Source organism: Manis pentadactyla, chromosome 4, assembly GCF_030020395.1.
Source record: "Manis pentadactyla isolate mManPen7 chromosome 4, mManPen7.hap1, whole genome shotgun sequence".
Taxonomy (NCBI): Eukaryota; Metazoa; Chordata; class Mammalia; order Pholidota; family Manidae; genus Manis; species Manis pentadactyla.
The window spans coordinates 176578207-176598183 of NC_080022.1; the positions used below are offsets into that span (position 1 = coordinate 176578207).

Consider the following 19977-nt stretch of genomic DNA (forward strand, 5'->3'; position numbering starts at 1 on the left):
AAAGTACAGATGAAGGCAATATGTATTTTGTCACATTACCTTCTTTTATTAGTATGATCAATCGATGCAACAGGATTGGCACCCCTGAAGATTTTTCTTCAAAGTGATGACAATGGGCTGGGAATTCAATAAAATGAAGGGCCACTACCATCCTGGAAACCCAAGTACAACTAGATTTTTCTGCCTTTTATTTACCTTGCAGCCCTCCCTTTCCCCTCAGAGGCTTACAGGCATCATTAGCGCACAAAGACACCGTCTGTGGGAGAAAAATTATCTCCATTTATTTTGTTTCATATACATCCATAGTTGAATTTTAATACAAAAAGAAAAAAATTAGAATCTGACAAATGTTTACAAACAAGATACCTTCAAATAGATTTTACTCATTTTAGCCTGGTGCAGAGTAAATGACAAACTGTACGGTTATAGTCAAGGCAACAGAGTCTGTAGTCCAGGACCACTTAACCCAACCTTTATGAAAGCTTAATTTTTATCTACCATGAACAATAAACTCATTGTTGATTCCCAGTTGTGTGTGTGTGTGTGTGTGTGTGTATGTGTGCACATGTGTACATAGCAGCTCCTTTCATAGAAAGAAAAGACATCTAGAGGTCATCTTGTACTTTTACCTACAGGAATCATGATAAGATACAGAGTGGCTTACATGTAACTGGGACTGGATTTTATAAGAAAAAATAATTAGCTGACAAATGAGGGCAGCAATAAAAAAGCGTCTTTTTTGCAACAATAAATAAATACAGTCAAAAGTTTTCTGTGAGACTCTAAACCAGCTTCTTCACTGAAGAGCAGACGTGGCATTTCCATGGAGTTATACTTGACCCCATAATATCTTTTTTTCTTGCTTTCTTTTTTCTTTTTTTCAATAAACAAAGTTTTCCCGCTTCTGCCACAATAGTAAAACCATTTGATCTTGACAAGATAATGGTGTCGTTGACTTTGCTTTTCCCTTGTCCGTTGGACAAAATTGGCCAAGAATATAATTGGACTGTTATGACCAATAAAAACGAAGTTTAGGTCAAGTCTTGTCAGGATAACCTGACTAAAAACATCTGGCTCCTTAATTTAAAATAGTTCAGACAACCAGATTCTTGCTGTGTTTTATGTTAGATTAACACGCTGAACTTTAAGAAGCTGTTGACTGCAGTTTGTTGTTATGAGACCTACAGAATATAGAGAAAAGGGAACAATTAAGCACCCTTCACTTTTTAAAACAATGATGCTTTCTTTATGTGGGTGCCAAGGTCAGTCTGTCTGGGGGAAGCAGCCATGTTATTTCATTCACCCTCGGCAAGCAATATACAAAAACAAGTAAGAAATTTTTAACCTATAATACTAAAAATTTTCACTGTGTACTAAATGGTCACTGGAAAAAGCCATTATTAAAAAAATATGTATATATATGTTTGTCTAATAAAGTGTACAACATTTTAGCCAAGGGGACAAATTGAGACATTTACACAAGTGTTTCCATTGCGCTAAAAGATGTGTGTGTGTGTGTGTGTGTGTGTGTGTGTGTGTGTATTTACACTGATGTGTGGAATATGAAGGGAAAAATTTATGCTAAATAAGAAAAACAGTAGTATTGAAGTCACATTTTTCTATTAAAGTCCAGAAAGTCTCCTTTCTAGTTTCACAGCTTTATTCACAACTTTTGTTAGTAAACCAAATTACTGTACAATTACCAGGACTAAGTCAAAGTATTTTCTTTTGCAATAGTGTATATAAATACAGTATTCCAGGAGTTTACAATTTTTAGATACATTGTTCAACATGGCTGCTAGGATAAACTGTTTACTACTATACATCTTTTTTAACATTAAAAAATTATATTAACTAAACCGAACTTTTTTGGGGCAGTTTTGAATTAGGTAATTATGTGGTACAATAAAAGAAAGAGTGACCCAACATCCAGTTCTGATTCCAGTTAAAAATTCAGACTAAAGATATCACAATCTGTAAGAAAAGAAAGGACATGGATGGTATAAATGATGAATTATAATAAAGTACAGTAATGAAAATAATGTGCAAACAATGCTGGAGATAATAAATTAAAAATGGGGAAAATATGGCAAAGGAAATGCTAGAAATCCATAAATAAATAATATGACTGTTCACATATATATTTCATTCTGCCTTAAATCTGGAAATCAACGAAAATTCCCTAGTATCTCCTCACATTTCATTTTTATTTATTTAAGCAGAATTGAGCAAACTTCTTATTCAGCTCCCATATTCTCTAATGAAAAATACATAAGCTCAAATTTAATAAAAACCTACGCAGAGTAACACAGGCGGCCAGCTCTCTTCAGCGCCCCCTGCCGGGCAGACCCGGCCCCGGGGCCACCTATCCTTCGGCAGCAGCCATCACTCCCACTCCACGCACTGCCTGCGAGCCTGGCAGCAGAGGGGTGGGATTCAAACCCTCTCGGCTTCCACTTCATAGTTACCACCAAAGGCCAAAGCCTTTCCAGTTTAAAAAAAGGGTTTTAGAAATTAAATCGGAGGACTAACTGCACGAGACATAAATAAAAAAGCTGGGAGGCACCTTTCAGTTGTGGTCCTCTGTCCTATCTTTACTCTACCTGAAGTCCAAGCTCCCTAGGATCAACTACTTTGAACTTTAAGGTCTTAAGAAGCTAGATTTCTTAAAATGCTATCTGCTTTGTACTGTTTAAATCCAGTTACGGCAAATGACCGCTGAGGTCATGTAACCATTTTCCCACTTCCCTTCTTCAGTCAAGTTTTATTTCCCTATAATCTTAAATTAAGTATTTCTGTGCTTTGTCTATAAGCTGATTCTAAAAGTTGACAATCAATACAGTGTTTACATTAGTACTACGTAGGTATTTTCTCTGTAGCACCTACTCCTTTGCTAAGAGGGTGGGCATTCTTAGCACTCCTATGCAACTTTTTGTTCTTTCATGGAGCTTCTGCCTTTCACTTTCCCCCTTATACTCTTAGACAAGTTATCTAATGTCTGAGTCATTCCTCCCCATCCCCTCTTGGGAATGCTCTGTTCTGCTCCACTGTGGACCGCTTGCTTCATAGGCCTGCTGTACCAATGTCACCCTGAGTCAGAGTGAGTTTCTTACTGCTTTCCTGAACCTCTTGCTTCCTGGATCCAAGACCTTGTGTTTTCTTGATTTGCTTCTTTATTTTGCTAGTGTACATCTCAAGATAAATAGCTAAGAAAGGATACATGGGAAGGGGGCCTTTCTGAGTTCTTACATGACCGGAATGTATTTATTCTGCCTCTACACTTAATTGCTTGGCTGGACAGAGACTTCTAGAATGAAAATAATTTCTCTTCAAACTTTTGGATTTACTCCTCCATAATCCTCCAGCACTCCACGACAAGTCGGATACCAACTTAATCCAACTTAATTCTTATTACTTTATAGGTTGTCTGTTCTATCCTCTATAAATGCTCCCAAGAGCTTCTTTTATCCTTAGCATCTGGAGAGTTTACAGTGATGGATATGCAGGATGGACCCTTTTCCACTTGGCCAGCTGGCTTATTATGTTTGCTTATTAATTGTCCTCCATGCCAGACCCCACTCCTCCAACCCCCACCCTGTCTCCTTGCCCCACAAATATGTAAGCTCCATATAAAACAGGAGCTTTATTTTATTCACTGCTATATTCAATATCTGTGACACAGCAGGGTCTCAGTAACCATTTGATGAATGAATTTATTTGGCTTGGATTTGAAGTCTCGTGCCTCTCATCAGCTCAGGAAATTTTTCTCGTTATTAGTCTTTTGATAATATCCTCTCCTTTGTCTTCTTTTTTTTCTGGAATTTCCATTAAGTGAATACTCAATACTCTATTACACTTTCTTTCTTATTTTTCATCTTTTTGTTCTTTACATTGGGAGTTTCACTGATTATAATAAGCTTAAATTATTTCCAGTCACTCTTTTCCTGGTGGTTCTTTATTTCTATACCTTGTACACCATCTTTTTCTGATGAAGTATGTTCTAAAATTTCTCTCAAGATATGGCTTGGAGGCTTGTTTCGTTTTTTTTAAAGTTCTCTTTTGTTGTCTCTGTAATCTTTCTGCTAGACTGTGACTTTTCTCTTACACTGCAGTCTTTCTTTACACATCTGGCTGGCCCTGGCTGTCTGTTCACACTTAAAAAGAGTAAGTTAACAGACCAGATAGGTGCCTTCGGAGCCCTGGTATATGAGTAGGGCTTACTGACTGGCAGGTTTTGCTTTACACGGGGGTTTCTCAATCTCAGCACTACTGACATGTCAGGGATGCATAGCTCTCTGTTGTGGGGGGCTGTCCTGTGCACCACGGGATGTTCAGCATCATTTCTGGCCTCTGCCCACCAGATGCCAGTACTTCCCACCTCTAGGTGTCACAGACAACAATGTCCCCAGGCATTGTAAAATATTCCTTGGGGGATGGGGGTGGATAAATTATCCCTGTTGAGAGCTAGAACTTTAGGGTGAGGGGACTAGGGTCCCAACCTTTCAGAGGTCAAAGGATTTTACTTTGGGTCCAAATCTCTTTTGTCTAATTTTCTGTGAATAGTTTATTACATTTCTTTAGGGAAGAACCCAGTGTTCTTCGAGGTCTCTGGGCTCCTACACAGGTCTGCACAGTGTTTGGGGGGGGATGACTAGGCCATGCACAGACCTTTGATTAACCCATCTCTTTTCCTTCTCTCTTGCCTTCTATTATATTTTGGAATCTCCATGTTGGAGGCTTTCTGGGGTCCCTCATCTCTTCTGAAGAACCTCTAGGAGTCTGGGCTGTGCTTTGCCTGGCTTAATCAGTTAATCCTTTTCTATCTGCTTTCTGTATTCCAGAATCTGTTGAAATCTCATCAGTAACTTCTACTATACTCTTTCACTACTCTGAGTTTATCCCTTTTTAATCCATTATTTTCCTGGGGATTCCATCATGTTGAGTAAATCTGCTTTCATTTTAAGTTTTATAGCAAATAGTTTAACAGATATGGGATGATAAAAATTGGAAAGTTTTACACAGAACCCAAGAAGGGGACTAACAGTTACCAAAGGGAAAGGGACTGGGGAGAATGGGATGGTAGGGAGGGATAAGGGCGGGGAAAAAGAAAGAGGGCATTACGATTAGCATGTGGGGGCGGGGGGCACGGGGAGGGCTGTGCAACACCGAGAAGACAAGTAGTGACTCTACAGCATCTTACTACGCTGATGGACAGTGACTGTAATGGGGTTTTTAGGGGGGACTTGGTGAAGGGGAGAGCCTAGTAAACATAATGTTCTTCATGTAATTGTAGATTAATGATAACAAAATTAAAAAAAAAAAGTTAAAAAAAAATTGGAAAGTTTTAGAGATTTTGTAAAGTCTCTTGGTTCTTGGTCTATAGTCTGCTTGCCTTCCTACCAACCTGGTCTCCTTTATTTGACTATAGTAACTGGATACTTTCATTAGGGTTGTCTTTCACTTTTAGTTTATGTAAACTGACTCTGCAACACAGTTCTTGAAGTATCTTGCTACAGGAGGAAAGAGACAAAACACCCCAGAGATTACTGGGTAGAGGAAAATCAATGGGTACAGCACTGATTCTTACACTTTGGTATGCAGAGTCCTGGTGGAGGGGTTCACTGGATAACAGAGATGCCAGGCCTCAAACCAACCAAGATCTACCTAATCTGATTACCTAGGGAGGACTGAGTATGTAGGCTGGTGGATGAGGGATAGTGAGCAATGAATCTCATGGGCTACAGAGTGGGAGCAACTACGACAGGAATGGAAAACGGGTCTATGCTGGAAAGAAGAAAGTCATGGGTTTGAGAAGAGCACCTAAGGTTCACAAGAGAAGCCATGGAGGTCATAGTACCTGAATATCATGCAAAGTTCCATGATGCTTTTATGTTACTGGAAAGTCAAAGAAAAGGTCTGTAGATTTAGAAGTCTAGTTTTAGTTTTGCCCACATGGAAAAATACCCAGAGAAAGAAAGTATTTTATGACTTCAAAGATATGACAAACATAAATTATGGAGAAAGTGCTTGAATCCTCCCTTCATGGTCTTCCCTTTATGCTACAGAAGAGTAATTTTTATACTTCCATAAACTCAACGACAGCAAGAGCTCTGTCTTACTACTGTCTTTGTATGTATGTGCTCCATGGCATTTAATATAGCATCTTGGATTCTGTAAATGTTTTTTGAATTTTAAAGAATGATATTAATTTTAAGATCATAAACTCAGAAATTTCTCATTATTGAGTCTGTCCACTTGTCCTTGGCAGTGTATCGTAATTTTTTTTTAAGAGTCTTGATTGCAAGGTTCAATTTTACCATGAACTGCATTGGCTGATTCCTTAGACAAGGCGGTTTAAAACAGTTTGAGAAGATGAACTAATTCAGAACACTGAACACATGTGCTCACCTGCTAGCCTTGAATCCTTTCAATTTCTGTACAAAGAATGATTCAAGAACTTCTGCACACTGGTAAAAAGGGGAGTCACTTGGATTGTAGTAACGACAGTTATCAAAAATTTTGGTCATATCTGCCACAAATTCCGTCAGCTTTTCATAATATCGTCTTTGTACTCTTTCTTCCATGGTGGCAAGGTCTTGAAAACACAAAATGTAAAACATTTCAAAGCTTTAAGATTGTTCCAACGTGAATACAGCCTGCAGTGCTAACAAGAACATGTGTTTCCTGCCTAAGCAGTATTGGACCAAGCTGGTCCACCAATGGAGGCTATTTATCGATTCATGAAGAAAACAGGAACGCTTCTCCAGTTTTGTTTTTGACTGACGCATCTAAAATATAAATGTTTTAGGCTACTGCTAAGAAGGCTCTTTTACAGATTTCATTTCACTACAGAGAACAGCTCTTTATTCAGCTAGCTTGAAATAAAGAAAACTACACCAGCATGACCAATACACACCTAAGTGTAATGTATTTCCGATACAAGCAGTGAAGTATGTTACATGTACAGAAAGAAGGGAATCCAGAACTGAGAACAAAATCTCTGTGGTTTTGTGATCCTTGTATTAGACTTTAATTACATCATTTTGTTTTACTAATTTTTATTGTTACATTATCTTGGTGACAAGTGATATTGATTCATCACTTACGGTGGTAATGATATAAAGCATCTACTTAAAATAAATTGAAGGGAAAAATATTAGCTCATGTGAATAAAAATCTTAGTATGTAGTAGTACAGGTAGTATGCAGAAACGGCAAAAAGCATTAGGGTGGTAAACAGGTTAACTGCTTTGAAATATACTAAGTTCCACCCACCTGCAAAAACTTTAGGTCCCAGGAGGACATTGCGTTTGAAGGAAAACTCTATATACAATTGTACATAAAAATGAGGGGGAGTAAAAAGGCCAGTAATCTCAAATCAACCTAGGACTGATAGGTTGATAGGTAACACAGTCCAAACTAAATCTCAATTATTATTTTAGAATTTGAGAAAACGATTTTAAAGTTTATCCAAAAGTAAAAGTTCAAGAATATCTAAAAAACATTAAAAAATATTGCCAACCTTTGATAATGAAAAATGTGACACTGTATAGGATGACACAAAAATTAATGGAACTGAATTCAAAATAGGAATGGACCTGTTTTTAGCATAAGAATTTCATGTATGTTGAAGACACTGTTTCAAATAAGCAGAGGAAAGAAGAATTCATTAATAAACTGGGTTGAGGCAACTTCCTACATATCTGAAGAAAAAAATCCTACTTCACACTACGTGCCAAAATAAATCTAAGTGGATTAAAATTTAAGGACAAAAATCAAAACCATAAACCATACTAAAAAACACAACATTGTAAATGTAATTAATCACTGAACTGTGCATATAAAAATATTTGAAATGGCAAACTTTGTTATATATATTTTAACACACACACACATACACACCTTTGATACTCAGTTCCATTTATGTAGGTGGGGGAAAAGTGTAAACAAGAACTGAAAAAATGCACTCAGCCTAATTAAGTTCCAAACAAAACTTAGGCACACTGACTTGTATAGGTTATATAAGCTGTACGGAAGGAGTGAATATTTAACACATCACACCAGGATATTATCATTTTTATACTTAAGTTCTGGGTACTTGATGCCAGACTAATTTTAATAAAAGTACGTGAGTAGTGCTTGGACATGTTTTGATTACACCTTACTTAGGAATTCCTTAAAAAAAAAACCTAATAGGAGAACATACAGATGAATATCTATCTATCTGGGGTAGGGGGAAAGACTAAAAGCATGACTCCAAAAGCAGAATTCAAAATGATTAATAGATATGAATCCAAAAATGTTACAAACTATCAATGTCCCCCGCCACAGAAATCAGACATTAAAATTTTTAAATGTCCTTAGTAGATAAACAGCCCTGAAAAACACTGACACAGTATGAATTCCCAGGAAAAAAGTGGGCAAAATATATGAACAGGAAATTTACACACACAAAGTTCAAACAGTAAATACATCACTAGTTCAATGAGGTCACACAACGCCAGAGAGCCACATTCTTTGTCTGAATTTGTAGAAATTAAACTTTACATCATCAGACGATTAACAGAGGTTACTGCCATGGGAGGGTGTGAGGGTGGCAGTCACCTTTACATTTTACTCTCTACACTGCAGTAATACCTGCATTCGTCACTGACGTATTTTGAAGGAAATATTTTCAAGAAAAAATGTCCCCTCAAAAGAGTAATAGTACCAGTGCTATAATAGTATCAGTGTGGAGAGAAGGGTACAGATATGCACTGTTAGAAGAAACTGGTTCAATTTGCTGGTGCAATTTGAAAATATTTATCAAAAGCCTAAAAAGTATACATACCCTCTGACCCAGAAATTCTAAGTATTTTCCCTAAGAAAACAAATCGGCACAGGCAGACACATGAACAAAGGTGTTCACATGTGTTGTTTATAGTAGCAGTAACGCACACAACTGAAAATTCATTAATAGGTGGGGGACGGGTGTGTGTGGCTAAATTATCTTAACTTCATGCAATTAAAAATGATGTATCTATACCACAGCTATGTGAAGAAGGTACTGACAAGTTTACAAAGCATGCTATAGAACACTTTTAGTCCTATTTCTATTTAAGAAAATAAAGGCTGCTGATCTTACTGGTTCCCTCATACCCCCAAAAGAAAGTATTCTCAATTTAGTCCCACCTTTACAATTTCTATGCATTTCTAAACACATTTATGTACCCTTAGAAAATATATAATTGTTTACTGCTTAAAACCTAGTTTTTATTCTATAACTTTCATTTTTCTTTCAAAAATATGTCTTGGAGATCTATATTATCTTTATGCACATTCCTACCTACATAAGATGATGTTTACTTTGGTGGTATCAAAAAATTAAAAAAAAACCCAAAAAACAATCTATCTCTTTGAGAAAAGAATCTTGATTAAATAAGGTATTTTCCGTTATAGGATTTCATGTTATTGAAGATAAATAGCATAGGAAGAAGCTTGCCAAACAGATTACATGATCTTAATTTTAAGATACACACATGCATGCATGAACACACTAAAATGTAATGGAGTTCAGTGAGGAAAATATGAAAGGTGTGTTTTATCTTAACTTTTCCTTATTTCCTAAATTTTCTATAGTTAACTTGTGTTATTTTTAGAAGTAGAACTATCTACCTACCTACCTACCTACAGAAGCACCTCCAGGGTACTTTCTAAAAGGAGATGATATAAATCTGAAACATGTACAAGGATCAGCTTTTTTGTATTTTCAACATCAGAATAGAGGTAATGACTACTTATTTATTTATATTTATTTCTCAAATATTGTTTTAGCTAAGCCTCATTTATATCCTCTTCATGTTACCTCTCTTTGAAGTTGCCATTAAACACAAATGCCTCCTAATTTTTAAAACCGAAATGTAATTAATATATAACATTGTATTAGTTCTAAGTATACAACATAATGATTTGATATGTGTATACACTGCAAAATGGTCGCCATAGTAAGTTTCGTTAACATCCATTACCAAACAAAGTAAAACACCGTTTTTTCTTGTGATGAGAACTTTTAAGATCTACTCTTTCAACAATTTTCAAATACATTAAAACTGCTCCCATTTAAAAAATACTTAGATGGCTTGTGGAATAGTTCTTTAATCAGCTGAAGCTAATCTTTTAGAAGTTTTGGAAGCTTTCATCTGTTTTAATTTTTGTTACTTTCTTTCGCAGATAAACTATTTTAATATAATCACCCAAAGTCGTTCATCTTAATACAATTACTTTTAGCTGTTAACATCATTTTTTTCTGACTTCTCTTGAATCTCTACTGTGGGGCATTCAAATTCAACTCTCCTTCAGGACAGATGAATAGGTGACAGGGAGGGATGAGAGGCTCAGACAGATCCGCCTCACTGACTTCATTTGTTCTTTTATGTAACTCTGCTTACGTATCATTTCATTTAGCTATTCCTCTACCGATAGCTGTTTCATTTCCAGTTTTTTGCAACTATAAACACTGCTTTGATGAACAACATATTTGTACATATGTAAATCCTAAGAAATGAAATTGCTGGGTCCAAGGGTATGCACATTCAAACTTTAATGCACACTCCCAGTTTGTCCTACAAGTTATCACACCAACTTATACTCCCACCAACCCTGCTCAACACATCCTCATGATGCATCAATTTTATGGACAATAAATGAAATGTCTGCTGAGACTTCTGAAACACTCCAGAATCAACTCAAGCACTTACCCATAGGTTCCTTAATAACACCGTAATAATCTGGTGCATCATTGGGATCCACTGGTTCAAGGAAAGGCCAGGCCATCTTATGGGCCTACAGAGAAAAAAAAAGTATCACTGTTATTAGGTGGAAAAACGAATTCAAGTTTTCCATTTGAGTTAATAGATAAAATTATTTACACTTAGATGTGCTTTGCTCTAGTCACAAATTATCTCAGATAAGTATACTCTGTAATAGAGGTTCTCAAAGAATGGTCTGAGGACCCTGCTGTGTGTGTGTGGGGGGGCTCTAGCTTAGGAGCCAAGAAATCTGTGCTCTGGTCCCACATGACAATCTGGGCACTGAGTGATGCTGGCATTAGAATCACATATGTAGTGAAATGGGTGTGAGCGCAGGGTTCAAAGTGTGGAATGGTTACCATTGCTGGTAATGAGGTGGCAGAGATGTGATGTTAAATAACTTCAATCATACACTGAGACGTCTGTTCTCTTTCAGCTCTTTGGATTCTTGTAATTATGATTAGAACAGAAGAAAGTGTCAGCCTAGCACTCCTGTGTCTTGAATACATCTCTAACACTTGCTAATCTTGTAAGCCATCCCCATTTTTGTCTTATTTTTAATAAGGGAAGGAAGCCTTTGGCTCACAGCTTTAAACATTTGTATCTCATTAGAATTTAATAAAACTATTTTTCAATTTATGGTGGTGAGATAAAGTTTCCTTTAAAAATAAAACTTAAGTTAAAAAAGTGAGTTATTTAGCCAAACACCAGCTGAGCCAAACACACACCAGTGTGTGGATGTGGCAAGCCCCAGGGCACTGGCATGTGAAGGACCACAGTCTGTGGAGCACTTCTAGGCTGGCTGGGAGTCAGTAATAATCATGTACTCTAAGATTGCAAAGTGCAAACCCTCCAAGTGTTTCCAAAGCTATGCTGGTTGATTTCTTCTTCAAACGCTGCACAAGAGTGGTTTCTCACCTGTAAAGAACGCAGCACTCTCTTCAAACCCTCATAATCTTTCTCTGTTAGTGGCGTGAGCACTGTCATGGCATCCTCTGTCGACTGGCACTGTGGACAGACATACTCATCAATGAGCTCTGCCTCACTCTGCAAGATGCCAACGCAGCGCCCATGGTACCAATTCTGACACCGATCACAGCCGATATAAAATCTGGAAGATCCGAAATGGAAATGTGAGTTCAAAACAGATGGGATCACATTACTTACAACTTACTTTAGAAAGTAATAAAACATGCATCTGAAAATAGTCTAACCCTGGGACATTTAACTGTTTTAGTACTTTTGAAGATTGACATTCCAATGTGTTAATTTAGTACTTCTGATGTTAAGAACAAGCATTAAACATTTATTAGGAACACAGTATAATATTGGAGACCCAATATAAAGAAGAATGTAGAACATTTAATTGACTTTAAAGCTCAAAACAAAATAAAGCCAAAAATCTTTCAACCGATACCGTAGCAAATGGGAAGCAGATACTGGCCACCCAACTGGGAGTTCAAAATCCTATGAACTAGTAACAGAGTCTCAGAGCTTGTACCCAAATTAGTGTTTATCTAACCTCCAATAAAGCACCATTTCAAACACTGATAAGGTCCAAACAAGTCACGCTGTTTTAATCTCATTAATTTCTATGTTACATATTGAAGAATCAAGTCTACCATTAAACCACATTTTTCCCAATGCATCTCAAACATTTGCTATGGAGCAACATAAATTCTGAAGGGGAGGTAAAGAGGGAAGAAGAGAAAAAAAACTGGAAAGGAATTTGTAATGTAAGTGTATAATATATGCAGAAAATTATCTTTCTTTTTATTTTAAAATAAATAACCAGTCAGAGCAATTTGGCTTCCTAAATTATTAAATATGATGCTCTTATCAGAACTCACTGTGACTCATCATAAGGTGTTCTGCAGATACAGTACAATTCCTCACTGCTGCCCTCTTGTGCCCGTTTACAATCATTACAGATGTACACATCCATTTTCTTAGCCTCCTTTTCTGTGATGCCAACACATTCTCCATGATACCAGTTAGTACAAAGATCACAGCCAATATAGAACCTAAAAGTATTCACAATGAAAATGACAATGTAATTGTCATTTTGAGCTGCATGGTACTTAAGTCTGTCTTTCCTGTCCTGATTCACTTTCTGACAGGTAACTTTCTTCAGTGAGTCAGCTAAACATCCTGAAACAACCATGCTACCTGTCACCCTGCAGCTTCTGACGCTGTATCAAGTGTGGAAACATAAAGTCACTCACATCGATTCCAACAAATCACTGTTTAGTGAAATATGGGTCTTTAAAAACATACTGGAATTTGAAAAAATAAACAACACACTGATGGTAATGTCTCCCTCTTAATGAATGTGTGTAAAACTGTACAGGCACAAAAACCAAAGCCAAAGTATCAAAGACTTACATCTGTCAAACCTATGCCACAGAAGCCATTTCAAATCAGGGCTATTTCTTAGATAGGTTTGAAAATGTATCTCAATTTAAATTTGAAAACAAAGCAAAGCGCAAACACCAAGTAGAAGTTACACTACAAGGAACATGCAGGTCAGCCAGGTGTAGAAGATAAATGGTCAAAATATGATATGAAGAAGAAAACTAAGGAAGGTAATGCAGTAGTTCAATTTCTACCAAGTTTTCTAAATAAACATTGGAATTTAATCTAATTTTAACAGATTTTGAGATGGGCCAGTTTCTCAGTTAATATGCGTGACAATGTAGAGAGTGGCCAGGTTAATTAACTGGTAAGAACTGCTTCAATTCCAACCCAGGGATACATGGTGTGGAGAGTGATGTAAGGATTTATGCAAAACAGTGAGAGGTTCTACAATACAGGGTAGGGCCGTGTGAGTGTTTAACTGTGGGTACCCTCACTCAGTTAACCCTCAAGGCTTCTGTAATTATTTAATTAGATCCTAAAATGAAAAGTATTTCTATGACAAACACATAGCATATCTACATGTGCTGACAGGTGCTGGGTAGGAACGCGATGCCAAAGTCAGCACGAATTCGCATGCATCACAGGGAACTGCGGGCCTTGATTCTACCAAGGTGTTTCTTGGTAGATTCACCTAGTCCCCAAGCTTCAAACTAACCTGCTTGATGAATATAAAGGAATAATAATAGATGGTTGTGGGTATATCCTATTACTACTGACTCTTTTCTTTTGAATTATGACTCCTGCATGATTTTCACTGCCACAGTGGGGGCCTTCACCAGATGGTAGGCTGTGTGCTCTGGAGTAAGCTCAGGACTTGAATTTAAAGTTTCAGTTGCTCTCACTACATTCCCAAACAGCCTAGTTTGGTACAAGAGATTACAAAATACTCCTTAAAAAACACTAACTCATCCCAACTAGAACAGGGAGTGAATGAACCTGGTATACTGAAATGTTAATAAATGACAAACTGAAAAATATGAAATATCCACAAATACTAAGGCAATCTCACGAGAAAAAGCATGTGTACGTGTGTGCCTCATTTTATGCGAGTTAGGTATTATAAAAAAGTTTTGTGTGAAGTGAATTTCTGTGATTTAAATATCTTAATAGGGCAAACACTACTTGCTATTTAAAGCAGTTCCATTAACAGAGCTTTTTGTAATTCAAGTAAATCATGTTCTGTTTTGTTCTACAAATCATCTAGTATATTATGCTTAAAAGGAGGCACACCTGTATTAGACTAAAGGAAAAATCAGTTAATATTAGGTTCTGCATTTTATATTATGTATAATTTCCAATGAAGTATGAAACTTAAAAGGGAAGATGCCTAAAATGATCTGTGTTTAATTCAATACAGAGCTAAATCTACCAACAAAAAATTTTGACCTGGCACTTGCAAACAGGTTATAATATGAATAGCACCACCAAAGCAGCTTCACTGTTGCACCTTAAGCATCACTAAAGAGGCCACAATTTTATTTTATAGATTGGTTAAGCATCCACTTAAGGTAGACATTAGGCATAATACTAAATGATCATATTTTTTAGCATCGTGAAATAAACTTTTTGGTACTGTAAAAAGTAGTGTGGTTAATTTTGACTTTAAAAAGTTGGCCTACGTTTAAATGCTCAAATTGGAAGCTAAATACTTATTTGAATGATAATAATGATTTAAAAATGAAACTACACTTATGGATATCTAAAATCTTGTATCTATCACTAAATACAAGTCACAAAAGTCAAAAACAGCTTCCAGCTACTGTGCTTACCAAATTTTTGAGTGTCGTACTTGAGCAATAGGTGAAAAGAACATTTTGCATTTTTTGACTTTTGTCCCCAATAAGAAAGTGGGAACGTTGAAAAAAATAATATAAAGTTACAGTATTGCAATACAAATAATACAGAACTGCTTAAAATTAAACAAAAAACCAAGCCACTCAAACTTGAAACCTCTTCCACCATTCATATCCGGGTTAGTCTCTAGGATTTGATGTAATCATAAGGTTGTGAACGGATTGCAGAAAGGACGCTCTCAACTTTGGGCAGCAGTAATAATGTACCTCCTCCAGAGAGCATTACTGGGTGATCTGGAGTTAATCCAGAGAGAAGAGGAAAAGCAAAGGAGCAACAGAAAGCTTGCTTTTGACAGAAAAAGAATATGATGAAGGACAAACATTAACCATGAACACGTGAAATAACAAATTTTTGATTTTCTAGTGTCAAGGTTACTATCAGATGCAAGACCACAGCTGAAACATTATTACCCTTACTTTTAACTATTTTCATTTATGCTGCTACCAATATACTCATTTTCTTCAAAACAGGAAATGTAACAGCTAAGCTTTTAATAAAATAAACTAGAGCTCATTAAGATCTACTCACTTAGATTCATCATAAGGCGTTTTACAGATACAGTAAAGCTTTGTGTCCTTCTTAGTTTCCTTTGAGGTAGTAGAGATCATTTTCTTCTTCTTGGACTTGGAGCTTGAGTCTCTTTCCTCTTCCCGCTTCCTCTTCTGGGAAGCTGTAGGCAGCGTGGCCAAGGCTGTGGCTGTGGGCAGGGGGCCCGGGTGCTGCGGGGGAGGTGGAGGTGGAGGCGAAGGCGGAGGGGCCGGAGGCGTGGGAGGCACAGGCGGCAGTGCGGGGGAGCTGACAGCTACTGCTGTGGCCTGCAACACCTCTTTTTCTTTCTTAATTTTCAGGTCTCTCTTGAGCTCCTCCTGTTGTCAGTTAAAGACAATACAAGACTATCATTCGACTTCCGTAAACACACAAGCCGGCCAGAGGACGCTACCTTATCTCCCTTGAAGTAGCTCCACAGTTTGGCCTAATGTGAATGAATTTAAATGATTCTGTATACTATACCTTAAACCCAGTTAAAGTTAACTAGAAATAGAAAATGAAGATTACAAACAAGTAGAAAGCTGCTAGTTATCTTCAAAGAGGTCTGAAAGAAAGATGAGCAAGTGTCTAAAATTCTAACAAATAAACCCAAACAGTCCTGGTTTAATGAATCTATTTTCTCTGTCTGGAATATAGACAGTCTTGTAAAGGAGGAGAGAAGCTGTTTGACTACTGAACAGCTCTTCTCTATTTAAAAATAAAGTCTGAACTTTTTCCCAGGGAGAAAGTAAATCTTGAGTTTCATCACCCTAACTAATATGACGTATTTATAACATAATGATATGACAGTGTAGTGGGAACACACTTTGATCCCCCTTTCAAAAATATACCAATAATAAGATATAAAAAAGCAGAAATTGGAGGTGGAGCCAATATTGCGCGTGAGTAGAGCAGCAGAAATCTCCTCCCCAACACCACATATATTTTTGAAAATGCAACAAAACAACACTTCCTAAATGAGAGACCAGAAGACACAGGAAAACAGGCCAGACTACATCCACACGAGAACCCAGCGCTTCGCAAAGGGGGAGAGGAAGGCCACAAACCAACAAGGGACGTTTTCCCAGCCGTCACTTGCACCAGCTTGGCAAACTATCTCTATCGCCATGAAAAGGCAGAATTTGAGACAGACCAAAATCACAGAGTCAACCCCTGAGAAGGAGAAAGACCTAACCAGTCTTCCTGAAAAAGAATTCAAAATAAAGGTCATAACCATGCTGACGGAGCTGCAGAGAAATATACAAGAGCTAAGGGATGACGTCTGGAGGGAGATTACAGAAATGAAGCAATCTCTGGAAGAATTTATAAGCAGAATGGATAAGATGCAAGAGGCCATTGATGGAACAGAAACCAGAGAACAGGAACGTATAGAAGCTGACGCAGAGAGAGATAAAAGGATCTCCAGGAATGAAAGAATATTAAAAGAACTGTGTGACCAATCCAAAAGGAACAATATCCGCATTATAGGGGCACCAGAAGAAGAAGAGAGAGAAAAATGGATAGAAAGTGTCTCTGAAGAAATAATTGCTGAAAACTTCCCCAAACTGGGGGAGGAAATAATCAATCAGACAACGGAAGTACACAGAACTCCCAACAGAAGGGACCCAAAGAGGACAACACCAAGACACATAATAATTAAAATGGCAAAGATCAAGGACAAGGACAGAGTTTTAAAGGCAGCTAGAGAGAGAAAAAAGTTCACCTACAAAGGAAAACCCATCAGGCTATCATCAGACTTCTCAACAGAAACCTTACAGGCCAGAAGAGAATGGCATGATATATTTAATGCAATGAAACAGAAGGGCCTTGAACCAAGAATACTGTATCCAGCACGATTATCATTTAAATATGAAGGAGGGATTAAACAATTCCCAGACAAGCAAAAGTTGAGGGAAATACCTCTACAGGGTATTTTAGAGGGACTGTTCTAGACGGGAGCACTCCTAAGACTAAACAGATGTCACCAGAGAAAATAAAATCACAGCAAAGAAAGCAGACCAACCAAATACTAACTAAAGGTAAAAAATTAAACCAACTACCCACAAAAGAGCACAGAATAAAACAACCAACATATGAAGAATGGAGGAGGAGGAATAAGAAGGGAGAGAAATAAAGAATCACCAGACAGTGTTTATAACAGCTCAATAAGCGAGTTGTTAGACATTAAGATACTAAAGAAGATAACCTTGAACCTTTAGTAACCACAAATCTAAAGCCTGCAATGGCAATAAGTACATATCTTTCAATAGTCACCCTAAATATAAATGGACTGAATGCACCAATCAAAAGACACAGAGTAACAGAATGGATAAAAAAGCAAGACCCATCTACATTCTTTTAAAACTCACCTCAAACCCAAAGACATGCACAGACTAAAAGTCAAGGGATGGAAAAAGATATTTCATGCAAACAACAGGGAGAAGAAAGCAGGTGTTGCAGTACTAGTATGAGACAAAATAGACTTCAAAACAAAGAAAGTAACAAGAGATAAAGAAGGACATTACATTATGATAAAGGGCTCAGTCCAACAAGAGGATATAACCATTATAAATACATATGCACCCAACACAGGAGCACCAGCATATGTGAAACAAATACTAACAAAACTAAAGGAGGAAACAGAATGCAATGCATTCATTTTAGGAGACTTCAACATGACACTCACCCCAAAGGACAGTTTCACCGGACAGAAAATAAGTAAGGACACAGAGGCACTGAACAACACACTAGAACAGATGGACCTAACAGACATCTATAGAACTCTACATCCAAAAGCAACAGGCTACACATTCTTCTCAAGTGCACATGGAACATTCTCCAGAATAGACCACATACTAGCCCACAAAAAGAGCCTCAGTAAATTCAAAAAGACTGAAATTCTACCAACCAACTTTTCAGACCACAAAGGTATAAAACTAGAAATAAATTGTACAAAGAAAACAAAAAGGCTCAAACACATGGAGGCTTAACAACATGCTCCTAAATAATCAATGGATCAACGAACAAATTAAAATAGAGATCAAGGAATATATGGAAACAAATGACAACAACAACACAAAGCCCCAACTTCTGTGGGAAGCAGCGAAAGCAGTCTTAAGAGGAAAGTATATAGCAATCCAGGCATACTTAAAGAAGGAAGAACAAACCCAAATGAATAGTCTAACATCACAATTATCGAAACTGGAAAAAGAAGAACAAATGAGGCCTAAAGTCAGCAGAAGGAGGGACATAATAAAGATCAGAGAAGAAATAAACAAAATTGAGAAGAATAAAACAACAGAAAAAAAATCAATGAAACCAAGAGCTGGTTCTTTGAGAAAATAAACAAAATAGATAAGCCTCTAGCCAAACTTATTAAGAGAAAAAGAGAATCAACACAAATCAACAGAATCAGAAACAAAAATGGAAAAAATCATGACAGACTCCACAGAAATACAAAGAATTATTAGAGAATACTACAGAAAACTATATGCTAACAAGCTGGAAAACCTAGAAGAAATGGACAACTTCCTAGAAAAATACAACCTTCCAAGACTGACCAAGGAAGAAACACAAAAGTTAAACAAACCAATTACGAGCAAAGAAATTGAAGTGGTAATCAAAAAACTACCCAAGAACAAAACCCCCGGACCAGACGGATTTACCTCGGAATTTTATCAGACATACAGAGAAGATATAATACCCATTCTCCTTAAAGTTTTCCAAAAAATAGAAAAGGAGGGAATACTCCCAAACTCATTCTATGAAGCCAACATCACCCTAATACCAAAACCAGGCAAAGACCCCACCAAAAAAGAAAATTACAGACCAATATCCCTGATGAACGTAGATGCAAAAATACTCAATAAAATATTAGCAAACCGAATTCAAAAATATATCAAAAGGATCATATACCACGACCAAGTGGGAATCATCCCAGGGATGCAAGGATTGTACAAGATTCAAAAATCCATCAACATCATCCACCACATAAACAAAAACGACAAAAACCATATGATCATCTCCATAGATGCTGAAAAAGCATTCAACAAAATTCAACATCCATTCATGATAAAAACTCTCAGCAAAATGGATATAGAGGGCAAGTACCTCAACATAATAAAGGCCATATATGATAAACCCACAGCTAACATCATACTGAATAGCGAGAAGCTGAAAGCTTTTCCTCTGAGATGGGGAACAAGACAGGGATGCCCACTCTCCCCACTGTTATTTAACAAATCACTGGAAGTCCTAGCCTCCGCAATTAGACAAAACAAAGAAATACAAGGAATCCAGATTGGTAAAGAAGAAGTTGAACTGTCACTATTTGCAGATGACATGATGTTGTACATAGAAAACCCTAAAGACTCCACTCCAAAACTACTAGA

General features: G+C 37.1%; 1 protein-coding gene across 16 annotated transcripts in view; it reads right to left on the minus strand.

The window, feature by feature from the left end:
• Positions 1-257: 257 nt before the first annotated feature.
• BPTF (bromodomain PHD finger transcription factor) overlaps positions 258-19977 on the minus strand; it is a 158580-nt gene continuing 138860 nt past the window's right edge. For 10 of the 16 annotated variants that reach the window (XM_036899870.2, XM_057501623.1, XM_036899868.2 and 7 more), the window contains 6 exons: positions 15587-15924; positions 12637-12810; positions 11705-11897; positions 10736-10820; positions 6409-6595; positions 258-1181 (listed from right to left, as the gene is read on the minus strand). In XM_036899870.2, the coding sequence (XP_036755765.2) occupies positions 1145-1181; positions 6409-6595; positions 10736-10820; positions 11705-11897; positions 12637-12810; positions 15587-15924 (1014 nt within the window). In that variant the 3' untranslated portion in view covers positions 258-1144. Of the gene's footprint in view, positions 1975-6408; positions 6596-10735; positions 10821-11704; positions 11898-12636; positions 12811-15586; positions 15925-19977 lie in introns of all 16 variants that reach the window. The other 6 variants (XM_036899876.2, XM_036899873.2, XM_036899875.2 and 3 more) reach the window with 2 other exon arrangements.